At 45.2% G+C, this 19,111-nt stretch overlaps 1 protein-coding gene across 3 annotated transcripts in view; it reads left to right on the top strand.

Moving 5' to 3' along the window:
• Positions 1-19,111, top strand: part of GFRA1 (GDNF family receptor alpha 1) — a 218,769-nt gene that overhangs the window by 148,860 nt on the left and 50,798 nt on the right. For all 3 annotated transcript variants that reach the window (XM_035029775.1, XM_035029782.1, XM_035029771.1), the window contains one exon: positions 7,191-7,527. In XM_035029775.1, the coding sequence (XP_034885666.1) occupies positions 7,191-7,527 (337 nt within the window). The remainder of the gene's footprint in view (positions 1-7,190; positions 7,528-19,111) is intronic.

Here is a 19,111-nt window from a genome sequence, read left to right as displayed (position 1 = left end):
CAGATGTGATCACAGCCAAAGAGGCTTAGAATGATGACAGAGAAAAGCAATACGTAACCTGCAAAGTAACAACATGGTTCTAGCCAACTTTGAAAGGAAAAGCCAGTTCGATGGCATTCTCTAGAATACAGTGCTAGGCTGATGCTGGAGAGGGGCTCCTTAGCCGGCACAGCCCCCACACAGGCGTCCTCCCATGAGAAAAAAGGATTTCTAGTAATCAGCCTTCATTCTGAGAATATTTCCCATTCAGGCAGCATCCCAGACATTCTACCAAGTTAAAGAATGAATAACAGCAGATGGAGGGAGAGATTAGAGATGGAGGGGAGGAGGGGAAAGCAGCATTTTAGTGCTGAGCTCTGAAATGAGCTGTGGGGAGGATGGTGCTCAGAGTTATGGCAAAGCTGTCCGGAAGCCTTCTGGGCAGGCCAGGAGGCGCGTGCGCCCAAACCATAAAACACAGGCATACTCCTGCTCCTCCATGTGCTGTTTGAGCTGAGGGCCAATTGGGTGTGACTCAAGTGGCCTAAATGGAATCATTCTGCATGTGCCTCCATCTGCCCTCGAGTCATGAACGTAGCATTTTTGTGCATGCCCTGGGCGGGGGGTGTCTATCAAATAGATAACTGGTATCAATCTTCTTACCAAATGAAAACTCAACTCTCATTACGTGTCCTATGATTTCAGGAGTGTTTAACCAAGAAAGGAGGCTAAGGGGTGCTAAGAGTTGCTGCTTTCCATATTCTGTGCATGTTAAAATAAACTTTTTATTTTAATAGGGTATATATGAATCTGGGCTGTTTTTGTTTTATGGTTTGTTTGGGGTTTTTTTTTTGCCCATTGTTTATTTGAACATTTTCAAACATGTGGAAAAAATTTTACAGTTAACCCATCTATATTCTATCATTAAATTAGAATACAGTTGGGGCACCTGGGTGGCTCAGTCATTAAGCGTCTGCCTTCGGCTCAGGTCATGATCCCCGGGTCCTGGGATTGAGCCCCGCATCGGGCTCAGCAGGAAGCCTGCTTCTCCCTCTCCCTCTCCCCCTGCTTGTGTTCCTTCTCTCGCTATCTCTCTCTGTCAAATAAATAAATAAAATCTTAAAAAAAAATAAAAAATAAAAAATAAATTAGAATACAGTTGCTTTAAGTATCCATCTATCCATCCTTCTTTCCACCTATCAATTAATCTACGTTTTTAAAATGCAGATATCAGTATACTTCCCCTACATGCTTTAGCGTACCTATTAATAACCAGTTTTTAATATTTGTTTAATTTTTATTCCTCTTGAGGTAAAATTTATGTATGTACAAACCTTAGGTGTACCATTCTGTAGGTTTTGACTCAAACTTCTATCAGGATAGAAGTTACCATCACTCTAGAAAGTTCCCTCTTGTCCCTTCCCAGCCAATCCCCACCTCCAACCCCTAGAAGCAACCATTCCTCTGATGTTTTTCATCATAAATTGGGTTTGTCTTTTCTAGAACTTCATATTTGTAGAATCAATCCAGTGTGTATTTTTTGTGTAAGACTTTTGTTTTTTCCTTCAGCATAGTATTGTTGAGCTGTATCCATGCTATTGTGTGTGTCCGTAGTTCATGGGTTCTTATTTCTGAGTGGCATTCCACTGCACGAATAGACCACAGCTGTGTAGCCGTTTTCCTATTGATGGATACGTGAGCTGTTTTTCCAGTTTTTGGTTATTATCAGTATAGCATAATCATGCTCTTATCCAAGTCTTTTTTTGGACATATATTCTCATGTCTCTTGGATAAATACCTAGAAGTGGAAATGCTTGCTTATAGGGTAGTGGTATGCTTACTTTTATTAAAAACCTGCCCAGTATTTCTCCCAATTGATTGGACAGTTTTACACTCCCACCACCAATGTATGAGATTCCAGGGGCTCAACATCTTTGAAAATATTTGGGGTTGTCAGACTCATTTTAACCTCTGTGGTGGGTGTATAGCAGATCTCATTGTGGTTTTCGTTTGCATTTATTTCCCTGATAACTAATGACGTTGAATGCTTTTCATGTGCTTATTGGCCATTCATTTAGCTTCTTTTGTGGAGTGTCTGCTCACGTATTTGGCTCATTTTTCAATTGGGTTGTTTTTTATTACTAAGTTCTGGGTATTCTACATATGTTTTAGATATAAATCCTTTGTCAGATATGTGTTTTGCAAATATTTTCTTCTAGTCTGTGATTTGTCTGTTCCTTTTCTTCATTTCTTATCACTGTCTTTTGATGAACTGAACTTTTAAATTTTGCTAAAATCTAACTTACCAATTTTCTTCTTTTATGTTATGGCTTTCTATGGTCCTAAGAAACCTTTGCCTACTTCCAAGATTATTTTGTTTCCGTATAAAAAATTCGTGATTTTGGCTTTTAGGTTTAAGTCTATGATCCATCTTGTATTAATTTTTATGTATGGTGTGAAGTAGGGGGTTTTGTTATTGTTTTTTACATTGATTTTCAATTATTCTAATACTGTTTGTTGAAGAGAACTTTATTAGATATTTTTAAGTGACTTTGTCAAAAATCAAATAATTATAGATGTGAGGGTGTATTTAAGCCAAGTTCTGTTTTACGTTCCATTGTTTGACTTGTCTATGCGTATGTAGTACCACAGTGTCTTGCTAAGTATAGCTTTGTGGTAAACCTTGAGATCAGTATAAACTCCTTCAACTTTGTTGTTCTTCAAATTGCTTTGACTATGCTATGTCCTTTGCATTTCCATATAAATTTTAGAATCCCCTTGCCAGTGTCAAAACATATTATGATTTGAGGATAACTGATATCTTAATGATATTGAGTTCTCTGATCCATGAACATGGTATGTATTTCCATTTATTTAGGTCTTCCTTAATTTTCTCAACAATGCTTTCTAGTTTTTAGTGTCGCGATCTTGCATTGTCTTTTGTTAAATTCATTTTTAAGTGCTCCTTTTTTGGTTCTCTTATAAATGGAATTATGTTTTTAAATTTTGTTTCCTAAAATTTTGCTAATAGTTTAAAAAAATGCAACTGATTATTGTATATAATTTTATATCCTTTGACTTTGATAAATACACTTATTGATTCTAGTAGTTGTTTTGTAAATTCTTTAGGATTTTCCAAGTCATCTGCAAATAGAAATGTCATCCTTTCCAATCTCTGTACCTTTTATTTCTTTTCATTGCTTTATTGCAATGGCTAGGACCTCTAGTACAATGTTGACTACAGGTGGTAAGAATGAATATCCTTCATTTGTTCCTGACTTTATGGGGGAAAAGTCAATATTTCACTATTAATAGGATTTTTACTTGTAAGGTTTTTTATAGATGTCCTTTATGAGACTGAGAAAGTTTTCTACTATTCTTCGATTGCTGAGGATTTTCTGTTGTGGAAGGAGGGCTGAAATTTGTTGAACGTTTTTTCTTTGTCCATTTAAATAATCATATGGTTTTCTTCCTGTTTGTTTATATGGCAAATTACATTAATTTTTAAATATTAAACCAGCCTTGCATTTTGGGATAAGCCCAAGTTGGTCTTGGTACATTATCCTTTTAACATATTGCTAAATGCTATCTATTGAACTTTCTGAGTCTGTGTAAGGAATAGTAGTCTGTAATTTTCTTCTTTTGTCTTCATCAGGTTCTGCTATTTGGGTGGGACTGGCCTCACATATAAAGTTGGGAAAAGGGTCATGAGAATATTTTGTGTGAATGAGAATCAGAAACAAAAAGCCAGTCACATATTGATCTGTGAGCTGGACACCAATTCATAGGGTTTTTTTGCTTCTCTGAATGTTCCAGATTTGTGCATTCTGGAATTTGTCACAGGCTCTGAAATAACCGTAAAGAGATGGTGCTCTGGCAGGGTTATGTATTGATGAAAACAGAATCAGCTGAAAGTGAGTTTGCTAAATGAAGTAAAATTTAAGCAATTTATTTAGACATAAAATGATGCTTTCTATTCCCACTTTGTACAGAGATTCTCCTTTGAAATATTGCTTTTCTTTTTGATAACATTAAGAAGAAAAAATTAGGAGTGTAAATAGTTTTACCAACTTTAAAAAGGAAGCCTTCTGACATTATTATTATAAAGCAGGAATACACTGGGCCAATTTTTTTTCTTTTAGTTTTCTTAAGATATAATTAACATACAGCTCTGTATAAGTTTGAAATGTATGGCATAATGACTTGGCTTACGTATATTGCAAAATGATGGTCACAAGTTTAGTTAACATCTTCTACCTCATATAGATACACACACAAAAAAAGAAGAAAAATGTCTGTGTGTGTGATGAGAACTTTTAGGATTTACTTTCTTAGCAGTTTTCAAATATAACATAGAACATTGTTAACTATAGTCATCATGTTGTACATGACATTTCCCATTATGTAATTATCTTACAACTGAGAGTTTGTACCTTTTGACTTACCTTCATTCAGTTCACCTTCCCTTGCCTCTGGTAACTACAAAGCTGATCTTTTTTTTTTTTTCTATGAGTTTAGCTTTTTTGGTGGTGTTGTGTATTGTTTTTTGGGTTTTTTTTAGATGCCACATAAAAGTGAGATCATACTGTATTTGTCTTTGACTTATTTTACTTAACATGCAGCATTTCCTTTTTTACAGCTGAATATTATTCCATTGTGTGTATATACACCACATTTTCTTTACCCATTCATCTATTGACAAAACTTAAGTTGTTTCAATGTCTTGGCTATTATAAATAATGTTGCAGTGAAAATGGGGGTTCAGATATCTCTTTGACATAATGATTTGGTCTCCTTCAGATGTATGCCCAGAAGTGGAGTTGCTGGATCACATGATAGTTCTATTTTTAATTTTTCAAGGAAACTCCACACTGCCTTTTTTTTTTTTTTAAAGATTTTATTTATTTATTTGACAGAGAGAGAAATAGCGAGAGCAGGAACACAAGCAGGGGGAATGGGAGAGGGAGAAGCAGGCTTCTTGCTGAGCAGGGAGCCCGATGTGGGACTCGATCCCAGGACCCTGGGATCATGACCTGAGCCGAAGGCAGACGCTTAACGACTGAGGCACCCAGGCGCCCTCCACACTGTCTTTCATAATGGTTGTGCCAATTTATAATCCTACCTCTGGTGCCCAGGGTTCTCTTTTCTCCACATCTTCACCAGCATTTGTTATTTCTTGTCTTGATGTCAGCCATTCTAACAGGTGTACAGTGATACTTCACTGTGGTTTTGATATCCATTTCCTTAATAATTAGTGATGCTGAGCATCTTTTCAGGTACATGTTGGCCATTGAAATATCATCTTTGGCAAAATGTCTATTTAGGTTCTTTGCTCTTTTTTAATGGAACTGTTATTATTATTATTATTATTATTATTATTATTATTTTGCTACTGAGTTGTATGAGTTATTTATATATTTTGGATATTAACCCATTATCAGATACATGATTTGCAAATATTTTCTCCCATTTCATAGCCTGCCTTTTCATGGTATTAATGGTTTCCTTTACTGTGCAGAAGCTTTTTAGTTTGATGTCATCTCATGTGTTTATTTTTGATGTTGTTGCTTGTGTCATATCCAAAAATTCATTGCCAAGACCCACGTCAAGGAGCTTCTCTCCAGATCAATTTTTTTTTTTAAACTTATATGTTATACAAACTACTTCAAAAGAGAAATTTATATTTTCTGGACCTCATATGTTGAGTTTTATTATTTTTACTATAATTTTATTTGGCACTTATGGACACAGAACTATAAACTTTTATTTTGTAATTTTACACAACTATAAAAACAATATACACAAATTAAATATGAACAGAACTTTGTGAACAATGAAATGCAAGTTAATAACATTAATGCAAGTGGTAATACCATTTTGCTGAAGCTAAATTGGTGCTTACAATTGGAATATACTCCTGTTTCAGCATGAGTTGTTTTGAGTTAAGCAGACCTGTGTTACTGGGTGTGATGTGATGACTTAATTCTTCTGCCTTTTTCCTCCATTTGAACTTCTGTGAACTGTTTGTTCATATATCATTGGCTACATCATTTAAGTATTAAGTGCACCTCTGAGCCTCTATTCTTTTCTTTTTAGCCAGAGATCATAAAGCACCATTCAATACCAGGACAAGTGTAAATGCAGGCAGTAAAATTATGTACCAGTATCTAGCCTTCAGGGCCTAATCCAGATGATCCAGAATTTGATTATTGGTCATATTAATTTATTTTAGACGCTCATGAAAAATGGATAATTTAGAAATCTCCTGGGGAACTCTAGACCTTTGAGAATATAAATCACTATTGTGGATGGGCCCAAGAGCACAACGCTCTGTCTCCAGGCCACACAGTGGCCAGCGTGGCAGTGGACAGCCCTGTTCCCTCTGAGCACAAGCATAGAGGGCTTGGGTGGAAGGCAACATATGTTTTGTGAGATCCCTGAGGCCTATGGTTTGTAAGCCCATTGAAATCCTATCCAGAATCCTAGCTGAATTTTTCTAGTTTGCAGCCTCAATACTTCTAGATCCTACATTTTGTATGTGGCAAGTTAAGTGGTAACTGAGGTTTGCAGATTTTCATGTAATTTATTCTGGTTTTCTTCCAATGGCCTGTGAGCTAGAACTTAAACACAGCCTCGTTGTAGTTGCTTCTTCCTGTTTAGAGAGCTGGCATAATATTTTGTCTTCTGGGCTCAAATAACCATGTAATTACTCTGTAATCATATAGTAATTAGCATGTACTATATGCATTTATTACATAATTATATTCCTGGAGGATTGCATGGCAATTATACTTACATTCAGCATATCATTTTATATAATGTATAATGAACAAGTATATAATTTGTTGCTTTTTTCTTTTATTCTAATTTCAGTTTACCAACCAGGAGCTGGAAACTCCTTCTCCTGTTGCCTTGTGTATACGCAGTCAGGCAGGTGCCTGAGCTCCTTTGGCTTCTTGGGCCCCACTCGGTCCCGCCTAATTATACATCTAAGGGCGCGCTGGGGGCTTGTGGGCTGCCCTGGGCTCCCAGCCTTTGCACTCCTTACACGTTGTCCTTGTCAGGAACTCATTACCTGTGAGCTTCAAACCGCAGCATTGATCCGAGCGCCCAGCATCGCCGGGGACACGGCCGGACCTGTTAGAACAGCGCGCACGTGAGCAGCCGGGCGCCCAGCCCTGCGGTCACGCCTGCCTTTCTTTCCTCTGCAGTGGAGCACGTTCCCAAGGGAAACAACTGCCTGGACGCCGCCAAGGCCTGTAACCTCGACGACACGTGCAAGAAGTACAGGTCCGCCTACATCACCCCGTGCACCACCAGCATGTCCGGCGAGGTCTGCAACCGGCGCAAGTGCCACAAGGCCCTGCGGCAGTTCTTCGACAAGGTTCCGGCCAAGCACAGCTACGGGATGCTCTTCTGCTCCTGCCGGGACATCGCGTGCACGGAGCGGAGGCGGCAGACCATTGTGCCCGTGTGCTCCTACGAGGAGAGGGAGAAGCCCAACTGCCTGAATTTGCAGGACTCCTGCAAGACGAATTACATCTGCAGGTAGGCGGGCGCCGGCAGCTGGGCGGTGGTGAGTGAGCCGGCCGGGAGAGGCTTTGCGGCTGCTTCAGGGGCCGAGCTCCCGGTCTCTGAGTTTCTACTGGGCGGGTGGGGGTGCGGAGGCCGAGGGGAGGGCAGGTGGTGGAGCCCACTGGCCAGAAACTGACCTCTGCCCTCGGACTCCAGGGTTCTTCCGAAGCTGGTCAGGCTCTTGTGCAGAGGAAGGTTCCCGTCTTGAACGCAGGGGATGCTGTGACAGGTGCTTAGTAAGCCCAGAGGGTCACCTGAGCCCAGGTGAGCGTGAAGGCTCGTGCCCACTCAGCAAGCTCTGAGCTGCTGCCAGGGATCTCAGGGGGTTAACTCGGGGGGAGGGGGGCTGCAGATAGAGAGACTCTTGACTGTCAAAGTCTGAAGTCTGGGAGAGACCAGCGAGAGAGACTGAGCCCTGGAGAGAACTTCCAGAATGGCCGGGATCTGTTCCGGGCTATTCAGTCGTGCCAGTGGCTAAGGCAAGTGGGCACCTCCCGCCCAGCCATGCTTCTGGATCGCAGCCTCCAGCAGAAACCCTGCTAAGCTTGGCCCTGTTGTTGAAAACAGGGGCTTCCTTTGCCTTTTAGGCCATTTTTTAAAAAATTGATTTTAATGTTTGAAGGAATCCATGAACATGTTCTCTGTGGGGTTTTTTTTTTAAGGAATATAGAATTAGGTAGCTGCCCCCGTCACTCTGCACCCACTTGCCCCCAACTGTCACTGTCAATAATTTGATGTATGTCCTTCTAAAACTTGGGGTTGAATTCAGCTGCTCATGGAAGCAAACAGATTCTGACAGGCAGAGTCTTTACCGCCTGAGGCAATGAGCGTGCTGCCTTCAGATACGCAGGCTGGATCCTGGGCTGGAGGTTTAGATGGGGCCTCATTTTGACAACACCTGTATTTTGTCCCTGGGGTAGAGCCAGGAGGCTTCGGACACCGTCTCTGACAAAATCCTACGCGTTCAGTGAATGTTCACAGGTGGACAAGTAGATGAGGGTGTGACTATGTGCTTGTTTGCTTATAAACTCCCCATTTCTAAAGAACAGAGAGCAAGGGGGGGGGGGGATGTCAAATTTTGAAGGTTCTGGTGAGCTGCGTTTCTGGTCAGTTCAAGTTTTACTCTGATGGAATGGCATCACATTCTTTCCTGAAACTAGTTCTAGTAGGGACCAAAGAAAACTAAAAGTCCTCATTATCTGTAGAAACTTCTCATGCTGAAGACTTTTCTGGAGGTAATGCCCCTCTATTTTTTTTTTTTTAAGTTCTCAGCAGGTAACTTGCTACATGAGAAAGAATATAGATGAGCAGTCGTGTCCTTGGAGGAGTCAAGTGTCCTGCAATGCAGTTTCTCCAAGGACTCTCTCACTCCTAGACCTCTGTTCCATTGAGACCTTCTTAGCTACGGGCTAGAAGCAGGGGACGCTTGCTAGAAGGATGAGGCAGGTCCTCCACCCAGCAATAATCTGGGGAAGTCAATCAGCCAGAGACTAAAAGAACCCCCTGCTGGAGATGAATGTGGCTGAGAAGCAGGACACAGGGAAGAAGCATAGGAGCAGGTTGGGAGGGAGCAGAGATTCTGAACAGCTCTCCTGTGAAGACCCCTGGATTTGAAACTCAAGTTCCTGGTGCCCCTTTAGTCTTTGAGCAGAAGAGATCCCTCTTCTAGGAGCAGGACTGCATTTCTAGGATCTTTCTTGGCTTAAAGCCAGACAGATACAGCTCCTCCCTGTCTTAAAGGTAGATGTTGTCCTCTTTACTGATGGGTCCAAGCCAGGCAGCCTCAAGACAGGAAGCTGTATGGGGAATGGAGTGGTGGGTGAGCCCAATGAGCAGTGGCCGGGAGGTGGGAGAGGTGATGGAGCCTCTCCCTTCTCTTCTCATGAGGTTGGTCTTGCACACGAGCCCCAGAGGAGGTCTGAGATGGCTCCGGTACAGGCTGAAAGCTTCCGTGAGCAGTTCATCAGCATTACCTCAAAATAGAGAATCCTTCAGGCATCTGGGGGGCTCAACTGGTTAAGCGTTCCACTCTTTGATTTCAGTCCAGGTCATGATCTCAGGGTTGTTGGATCGAGCCCCGTGTCAGGATCTGCACTCAGCCCGGAGTCTGCTGGAGATGCTCTCTCTCCCTCTGCCCCTCCCCCTGCTCTCAAATAAATAAATAAATAAATAAAATCTTTAGAGAATCCTTGGAGGGTTGGTGTGAATTAGGTAAGTCAGATTGCTTTTTTGCTGAGCTGCAGTGAGAAATACCTGGGAGTTTGGGAAGTTGGGAGAAATCCCTGGGAGCAGGGAGCCCGATGCGGGACTCGATCGGGGGGCAGATAACAGGGTGATTTGGGTGCTGCTTGGGGCTCAGACTGACCTGCTAGGAAGGCTCCAGGAATTATTGGTGTTGAGACAGCCTCAGTGGCAGAGAGTGGCCTCAGCTGATGGGGCAGAAATGTCCTGGGGGAGCAGCAGAACAGTCCTGCCCGACGAGGACTATGCCTGGTCACGCCAAGGTGGGAATGTCGTGACCACAGCTACCACGCAGTGGAGTGCAGGTGCGCGTGACTAGAAAGCTGTTTGGAAATCCAGATTCTACACCACCCAGGGGCACTACCAAGTGAAATTTGTGTCAGCGGGATTGACGGGTTTTATACCGTGTCTTGAGACTTCCCCGGGAAGGTGAATCAGCACCTTCCCCGGTTGGACCCATCGGTAAGTGATTTAGCCCATAATTTCTTTCCAGGCGCAGGACTTATAACTCATGATTACCTGCTCCCTGTCAGATGTGGTAAATGTAATTTAAGCTGCTGGGTAGGCTAGGGGGTGTTTTCTTTCATCAGGTTTTATGAATCTTGCCTTTAATCCTATCCCTTTTATTCCATGCCTCCTTCATCCATCCCGGGGAGGTCCTTGCAGTGCCTACCGGCCCCAGCAGCAGCTGGTACTCCCTGGAGCTGGGGCTTCTGCGGGGTTTCACGTGACAGGTGCCCCGACGCTTACCCACCCAGAGACAGGGAGGCATCCAGGAGAGGATGACTTAAGGACTAATTTGAGTATTCCAAAAGGGAAGGGACAGCAAGAGGTAACATTGCCTCCTAAAGACAGTTTTCTTTGAAAGTTCACACTCTCAAATGCTCCATTTCCATCTCGGAATCAGCAACTATCAAAGAGCTGCCTCAGCTCATTAAAACTCCCCTGCACTTGTTCGCTTCCCACTCGGCGCACACGGGTTTCTCCATCAGGGTCCAGCAGTGCCTCTGTGCAAAACCTGTCCCTCTCCTGTCTTGTGCCTTCACACAGAAGAGATGCAACGTTAGCCTTCCCTTTTGACTTTGTTTTCTTTTCTCCTTTCCCTTTTAGAGAAGCTGACTGGTTCCTTTCCTCTTGGGGTGGTTGGGGCCTCCAAGCTTGTCTACAGAACAGCAAACACGGAGGTATTTTGAGGAGGATGTGAAGAAATTTAAAAGGCACACATTCTTCCCCTGAAGCACAGCGTCTCCCTTGCCGATTGTCCCTCTGGTTGCTTTCCTTAGTGCCTGGAAGGATGTCAGGGCTGGGTTTGACCATAAAGGAGGCATAGTCCTTTATTCCTGCTGCAAGTTGTTATAAATGCATAATTTAAACCTCTGCCTTACCTCCTTTCCCCCAAACTCTGATAATCCAAAATAAACTCAGCACTTGCGCACTGGCTCAGGGTGCTCAAATATGTTCATATCTCCTTTATTTTTCTGATTAAAAAAGACACCTCAGCTCTACTTTATTACCAGGAGGTCCAGCATCTTCCACTGGAATATGCCTCCTTCCGTTCTCATCGAAGAGTGACAGAGTTCTACTCCCAAACCCTTTCTGCTTCCCGTGCCAGGCAAAGAGAGAGCATGAAGCTAGGACCAGCTCACCTGCCTGTGGTTTTAGGTGCTGCCTCATGGTGTCGCTGTTGAGAACAACCCAGAGGATGCTTGGTTTGGTGGCGGTGCCCTTCTTGGCCATTCTGCACAAGCAGCAGAGGTGCTGCATCCTTGGGCACCAGGTAACTTCATTCATACTCAGTCCATAGCCTCTGTTTCCCAAAGCATGGCGTGTTGCCCTGGGGGTGGGGCCCTAAGACCGTCCGGCCAGAGCCAGCCCACCAACTAAGACATCCCCTTAACTGGCAGTACATTCCCAAGTGGATGTTACAATGTTGCATTTCCTTCCTTCCTTTCTTTCTTCCTCCCTCCCTCCTTCCTTCCCTCCCTCCCTTCCTTCCTTCCTTCCTCCTTTTAAAAAAATTTATTACGGTAAGAGCATTTGTCATGCCATCTACCCTCTGAACAGATCTTTGACTGCACAATGCAGTGTTGTCATCTGTAGGCACCATGTTGTACAGCTCTCTAGAACTCATTTATCTTGTATAACTGAAATTTGTATACACTGATTAGCAGCTCCCTGCTTCCCCTCCCCCATCCCTCAGCAACCATAATATATTCTTTGCTTCCATGGGTTGGATGATTTTAGATACCTCGTGCAAGTGAGATCATGCAGTGTTTGTCCTTCTGTGACTGGCTTACTTCACTTAGCATAAATTCCTCCAGATTCATCTCTCTTGTCTCCTATTGTGGAAGTTCCTTCTTTTTAAGGTGAAACAGTGCTTGGTCAGGGATATCTCATTCCTTCTGGAAAGATTCTGATAATGCTGAACCTCAAAAGAGAAGGTATCAGGGTCTCTGTGCCCTCTATACCCCATCCACTCGCTCATCCTGGTGCCTTGGCTCTGTGTCCCCCGTAGTTTCCAGGAATGGTGGTTTTGATCAGGTCACCGAGTATATGATTCTACCTTTTCCCAGGGACTGAGGATGCTACAATTGTGTCCTGGAGACCTGGTTTTTGTTGTGTTTAGTTTTGTTTGTTAGCAGAACCAGGAAGGTCTCTCTGATACAGTTCCGGAAGAATAGCATATGCAAAATCCTGCCCTAGCCAGCACCACTCTCCACCCTGGGGCTGAAGCTGTTATACTTAGAGGAAATGTGTTGTTGTTAATTTATTAACTGGACAGTTGAGAAACATATCACAAAACCATCCAGCAGATTTCTGCTCCAGTAACTTAACTTGGTCCGACGGGTGTTAGTGCACCTTTAAGAGGCGAGGAGCATTTCATTTGCTTGGAATCAGATCCTCTCTGCACAGTAAACTATAGATCTTAGAGATCAAGGACATCCTCCACAGCTTGGGCTGCATTCCTGAGTTGAAAACTGGGTTCTATATTACTATATCTGGGCTTGTCTCGACATGCGGCAAACACAGGAGAAAATGGCTCAGAGGATAATTAATGCCTAAAACTAGATGGGTAGATTAATTTGGCATTTAATTTTATTTTACGCTGATTCATTCACAAATGGAAATCAGCAATTAGACAATGCAAACTTTTGAACCATGGAAAGAAAGGTTCGGGAATATGAGAAAATACAAGTAAAACATTTTCCAGTTCATTTGAGCAGTTTTTATTTCAAATGATTACATGGGTGTCTTTAGCAATGCATCCATAGTGCCAAACGGCTAGGTTTTTGATGTGTCACCCAGACTGTGTGTTGGAAACCACTCCCCCCCCCCATTCCTGAGGGGGGAGCTCCTGTGTGTGTGCAACGGATTCATCAGGATCCTGAGAGAAGAGCAAGGCTGTCCTCCGACCTCTGCCGCTGCCTTCTTTGAGTTCAGCAGGTGGGAGGAGCATGCTTCTTGTCGGGTCCTCCAGCTCCCCAACCTCCCCCCGCCTAGCCTGTGCACCGAGGAGGCAGGCGGCCAGTCCACACCAGCAAAGCAGTGTCAGAGTTCGCCATCGTTCTGCCTCACAGGGGTAACCTGAGCCGTGAATCAGGCGGGAGCCCCTACAACTTGCTCTATCTTGTCACCTCGTATCTCTTTCCTTATCTCTCCTTTGGCAGAGGTGGGTGTGGAGCCATTTGTCTGCAGCTGCTGGAGCCTGTCGCTAAAAAACTGCCCGTCTAGATTTACACCACATCCTGTCTCTCTCCTGCCCTCCCCTTCCCTGCGCCTGCCCAGAGCTCTGAGTCTCTGCCTCACCTTCTTAGCCCCTTCCTTCACCTGCCCATGTCCTCAGCAGCGTCACTTTTGCCACTCTTGGCCCCGAGACAGAAAGAATCAGAGACTCCTTTCTTTATATTTGCACATTCTGTCGGTTACTCGATCCGCATGGACAGATGGGAGTCTTGGCACCAGAACCATGGTTTACTGTCTTAGAGGATGAAGGTGGGTGGAAGAGGGATGGAATTGAGTCTGCCCAGGAAGCCCAAAGAGAGAGCCCCATGTTTCTTTGGGGGGCGAGGTGTCATAGCGGAAGCTCTCAGGAGCCAAGGGCCTTGGTGAGTGAGAAGCAGGGAGAGTCCAGCAGAAGGAAGGCTCTCGGTTTGGGGAGGTTGCAGTGGTGGGGGTGGGAGGTAGCGGCCTAAAGACTGTCCTGGAGGGAGAAAGATCCGTGTGATATGAAGATTGGGACCCCCCAGTGCCATGTTGAAGTATTGACTTTGTCCATTGAAGTTTTATGAAGGAGCATAACCAGCTGGGCCTCAGAGGGCTCCTGGGTGGCAGAGTGGAGGGGGATCAGCTTGGGAAGAGTCCAGGACGCAGGTGGGAGGTTCTTACGGTGGACCAGGATGAGAGGTGACCAGGAGAAGAGGGTGATAGTTGGGAAGCTCGAGGCACCATGGAAGGGAGAACTTGAGGATTTACTGAGAGCGCTTGGCATAGACAGAGGCTAATGGGGGTCTCTCCAGCCTGGTGACCAGGCAGATGATGGTGTCAGTAGCCAGGATGGGGAACAGGAGAAGGAGGGACGGACTTGTCTCTTGGGTTGGAGGCAGGGGAAGAGGACCATGAATTGTTTGGACCATGCTGTGTTGGAGGGGTGTGTTCTTCGGGACTCTTTTGGTCCATGAGAGAAACTTAGCTTAAGCAGCTAGGGCAGAAGAGGCGAGTTGTGTTGACCCAGGACTGGCAGGCAGGGTAATTGGACGTGGCCAGGATGGCGGGCACAGTCTCATTGGAGCTACACTGTCACCTTGCTGCTCCCTCTGCTCGCTTCCTTCTCGTCCTGTTCCTCAGTGAGTGCTGCCTCCGTAACCTCAACGGACATGTCCTGTCACCTCATAATCAAAGACAGACTCTTCCCCACTGTAACCTGTGAGAAAAATCCTGGGCAAGGATGTTGGTTGGCCTTGGTTGTGGCATGTGCCCGTCCCTGGACGAGCCACCGAGGCAAGAGGGAATGTATACTTTGGCTTAGTCAAAGCCAGGGTCGGCAGAGTCTACTACCAGAGTCAGGGAAGGAGTGCTGGGCTCAGAAAAACAAGACAGAGTCTGCAGTGCACGGGGATGTCCGTGTTCCACATGGAGTTGGAAGGCTTGTGCAGAGAGGCGCTCAGAAGTAAAGGCACAGTCCTTTCAGTGGCCCCAAATCCCCACATGAACTGTCCCTCTGCCCTTACCTGTCTGGCCTCTTCTCCAACCATCCTGCCTTGACTACCTCTGCTTCAGCCGCGCTGGTCCCCTTGCTGTTCCTTGAATATATCAGGCATGTCCCTCCACCCAGGGCTTTCTTTGCTCTAGCTGTTCCCTCCACTAGAACCACTCTTTCCCCAGATGCTCCCAAACTCCCACACCTCCAAGTCTTCTTCATTCTCATTTTAATGAGGCTCACACTGGCCCCTTATTTAATGCTGAATGTCCCTGCACATTCCCAATCCCCTTATCTTGCTCTCATTCTTCTTCAAAGTACTGATCACCTTCTAACACTCTATGTGATTTACTTACTTGTTTTGATTATTGTATGCCTCTTCTCTTCACTGGAATATAAATTCCATAGTTAGGATATATCTTTGATACCTAAAATTGTGCCCATGCTTACTAAATATTTGCTGGATAAGTAAATGAATGAATACATTTAAAACGGGGACAGCCAGTGGAACGATGAATGGATCTCAGAGAGCGGGCTGGGGGTAGATTCAACATAGAGGTTGTTGAAGATATATCATAGGATTTATTCCTCAGGGAAGGGGGGTAAGAAGAGAAATAGGCCAAAGACTGAACCTTAAGAACACCAGGTTTATGGTAAACATGTCTAAAGAGGCCTTATAGAGGTAGGAAGTTAGAGAGTTGGAAAATCAAAGACCTCCACAAAGCTGAGGGAGAATAGAATTTTAGGAAGAAAAGTGTGGTGATCATGGGTGTCAGTTACTCAGAGGGAAAGGGAGTAGAACTCAGAGTGACACTGGTTTTAGCACAGAGGAAATCTATCCATCCACACAACCACCCACCTATCCATCCATCCATATATGCATCTACTCACCTATCTGTCCATCTACCCACCTATCTGTCCATCCGTCCATTTATCCACCCACCCACCCTTCCATCCACCCATCATCCATCCACCCCACCTGTCCATCCATCCACCCCACCTGTCCATCTATCCATTTGTACATCTACCCATCTACCCATAGATGTCTCTCCATCCATCCACTCACCTGCCTGACCATCCATCCATCCATCCATCCACACACTCATCCATGCATCCTCCCACATGTCTGTCCATCCATCCATCTGTCCATCAATCCATCCATCCATCTGTCCATCCATCCATCTATGCATCCACCCACTCATCTGTCCATCCAGCCAGCCAGCCAGCCAGCTGGCCTTCAGTTATTGTGCCAGGAGTAAAGATCCAGCTTCTCATCTACCATGCAGAGAGGAAGGCAGGCACACACACACACAGACAGTCATTACAGCCTGGTGTGGTAGTCTGTGGTCAGGAGGGTACAAAGTGCTAGAGGAGAACAGAGGTGAGAACAGCCAACCCAGCATGGTGGGTCAGCATGGCTTCCCGGAGAAGCTGCCATCTGAGCTGGGCTGGAAGGATGAGCAGCCTGGGAGAGAGGAGCTCAGTTGTCATGGGACAAAGACCCAGGCAATGAGGAGGGCATGGATGTAAACAACAACCTCTTTACCAGGCCTCGATGATGAGCAGCACTGGGCACACTGCACAAGTGTGGTCTCTAATCAGCTCAGCTGCCCTGCACGGGGACAGCCAGTGGAACGATGAGCCCAGGGATTGCCCAGCTCCCACAGGGAGGAGGTGGGGGTCAACCAGGTCTTGCTAACTCTGAAACCTGGTTTCTGTCATTTTTTTCCAAATGATTGTCTTTCATGACAAGAATACAATGTTCTCACACTGTCCAGACTTACTGTCTTTAGTTCCAGACAGGCAGAATGATCATCCCAGCCGGCCTTTGAATCCAGACGCACTTTATGGCTCAGTAACTAAGACAGCACCAGTTTTAAAGACAGTTTTCGCAGACAGTTAGGACATAATGTCCATCAGAGCCTCTTGGCATCATTTTTTAAAAAAATCTACTCAGGTAATACATACTCATTAAGTTCTTACTTTATCTAATTTCCTTTTGAGCACTCATTGCTTATTACAAAGTGGTTTCTTTGTGACAGCTCACTGATTACAAGAATCATTTCTACAAATAAGAAAAAATCCTCTTGCACCGCACTGGTTTATTCTGATTATTATTGTTATTATTACTATTAACTCAGTCATTCAGTCGGGGCACATTTATTGAGCACAGTCTATTTGACCTCAAGGGTTCTAGACGTGTAAGTCATGTGCCCGTCACCCAGCAGCTCCCCCTTACCCAGTTGAACTCCATAACTCCCTGCCAACTGTCTTGGGAGTTCAGGGTCCTCGACCCTCTACCTACCCCACGGCAGCAGAAATCAGGGACCTGGCTGTGTATCTTATGGGAGATGAATTCTTTGCTGTCACGGAGTGACAACAAGCTCTAAATAATCCACGGTTATGTCACCAGGTTGGAGTCATCCAGGTGTTTGCCTTCCTACCTTCTCCTCGCCCTGTGGCCATGTCATTAATCAGAGGAAAACCTCCATTTTGTGAATTGCATCTTGACCGCAGCATGGGTAAAAGGGGGTGGCGGGTAGATGAGAGATGTGGACTGATTCCTGGAAGTGCTGAAGTGGAGGGCGCAAGATGGCAGACCACCTTGTCTGAGACTGCCGACAGCTGAGAGGACCCCAACTGATCCCCTCTGCTCCTCTGTGCACGTTGCTCCTCTTCAGAGGGGACCCTTCTGCTCTGCCCAGCAGCCATGTCACATACTAAGACCCATGAAGTTCACCAGCAAGTAAACTGGCTTCCTCCTCAAGCCAATCTAATCCCAACCACATAGAGTCTTTGATGTCTTTTTGTTTTTAATTCCAAAGGAAAGGGTTGCTTCCATTTCATACAGCTTCTTTTGCAAATGAGTTTTATCCACTGGGCAAAGAATGGGAAAAGGGGAGACCTCAGTATTCCTGGGGGCACTGCCCTCTCATCCAGACCAGTAGCTTTTGGGGGTCAGTGGCATCCCATGCTGATCAGCATGCTGAGCGCATAAGCTGAGACTGTTCCCTCTCTGTCCTTGCCCTCCACAGGAGACCAAGATTTCTCTTGGTCATGCACAGTCTGCAGCTGACAGAAGTACCCATAGCCCATGACCGAGAGCGGTCTCATTTTTGTGGGAGGAAATCTGCCCCCTCAGTTGTCGGGTAGCTATTGGGTAGGGGTCGGGCCAGGGTCTCGCAGCCAGGCTTGGAGTCCTGCTCCACCCAGGAGACCCCAGACCCCCACTCAGGCATTTCCCTAAGATAGGTATCCTGCAGTCACCTTGGCATTTACATTTCTATGGAGTATTTCCAATTCAGTGAATGGGAAATTGCTCTGTAATTTCCAAAAGCAATTAATTATGCAGAAAATCTTGCATCCAAGGAAAACAAGAATTTAAAAGAACCATCAATGTGAAAAGTAGCACACCAGCTGGAGTTGGGACTTTTTTTCTCCTTCCCCTGTGGTTGTCAGTGTCGTGGGTGAATGAGGTGGACCTGGGCGGGCATCCTGGTTCTGCTGGTTGGAGGAAGCGGGCAGCTGGAGGCCTCAGTCTGGCATTTGTAAAGGAAGGTGGGGATTCCAACCTCCCCGGGCAGCTCTAGGGACGAAAGGACATATCTATGCAAATGCATCAGCACGGTGCCTGCCACCTAACACCGCGAACAATAAGTATGTCCCTCACTCTTTCCGTAAGCTGTTATCATAGAGGACAAAGAAGCTTAAATCCCAAATGTAACATACCCCTCCCCCCAATAGCAGGCAGAGACCTTTAAAGTAGGCTTGGTGGGTGGAGGGGGTAGATTCTTACTGCTTTACACTTCTGTGCACCCACAGCGTTAAGCAGCGCGTGGAAATGTCAACGCCGTTAGGGGAGATGATGTTGCTAAGCTTTACACGTCACCATCTTTCCAGTGTTGCACCACCAGGGAAAAGTAGGGGGTAGAGGCGGGGGCGGACAAAGTCCAGAGGTCTTTGGAGCATGTGTCATCTCAAGAACATTCCTGTCCCGAAGAGACAACTACTGACATACAAAGATAACCCAGTGAGACACGAGGTGGCCACGAGACCGTTGGGCCCCAAGTGTTAGATTCACTATTGTTGAGACTGAATGGGCAGTGGGGTGACCCCTGG

The sequence above is a fragment of the Mirounga leonina genome, unplaced genomic scaffold (assembly GCF_011800145.1).
Source record: "Mirounga leonina isolate KUSES-001 unplaced genomic scaffold, KU_Mleo_1.0 Mir_114, whole genome shotgun sequence".
In the NCBI taxonomy this organism is placed as follows: Eukaryota; Metazoa; Chordata; class Mammalia; order Carnivora; family Phocidae; genus Mirounga; species Mirounga leonina.
The sequence above is the reverse complement of the archived record's forward strand: the minus strand, read 5'-3'. Positions and strand labels throughout refer to the sequence as shown.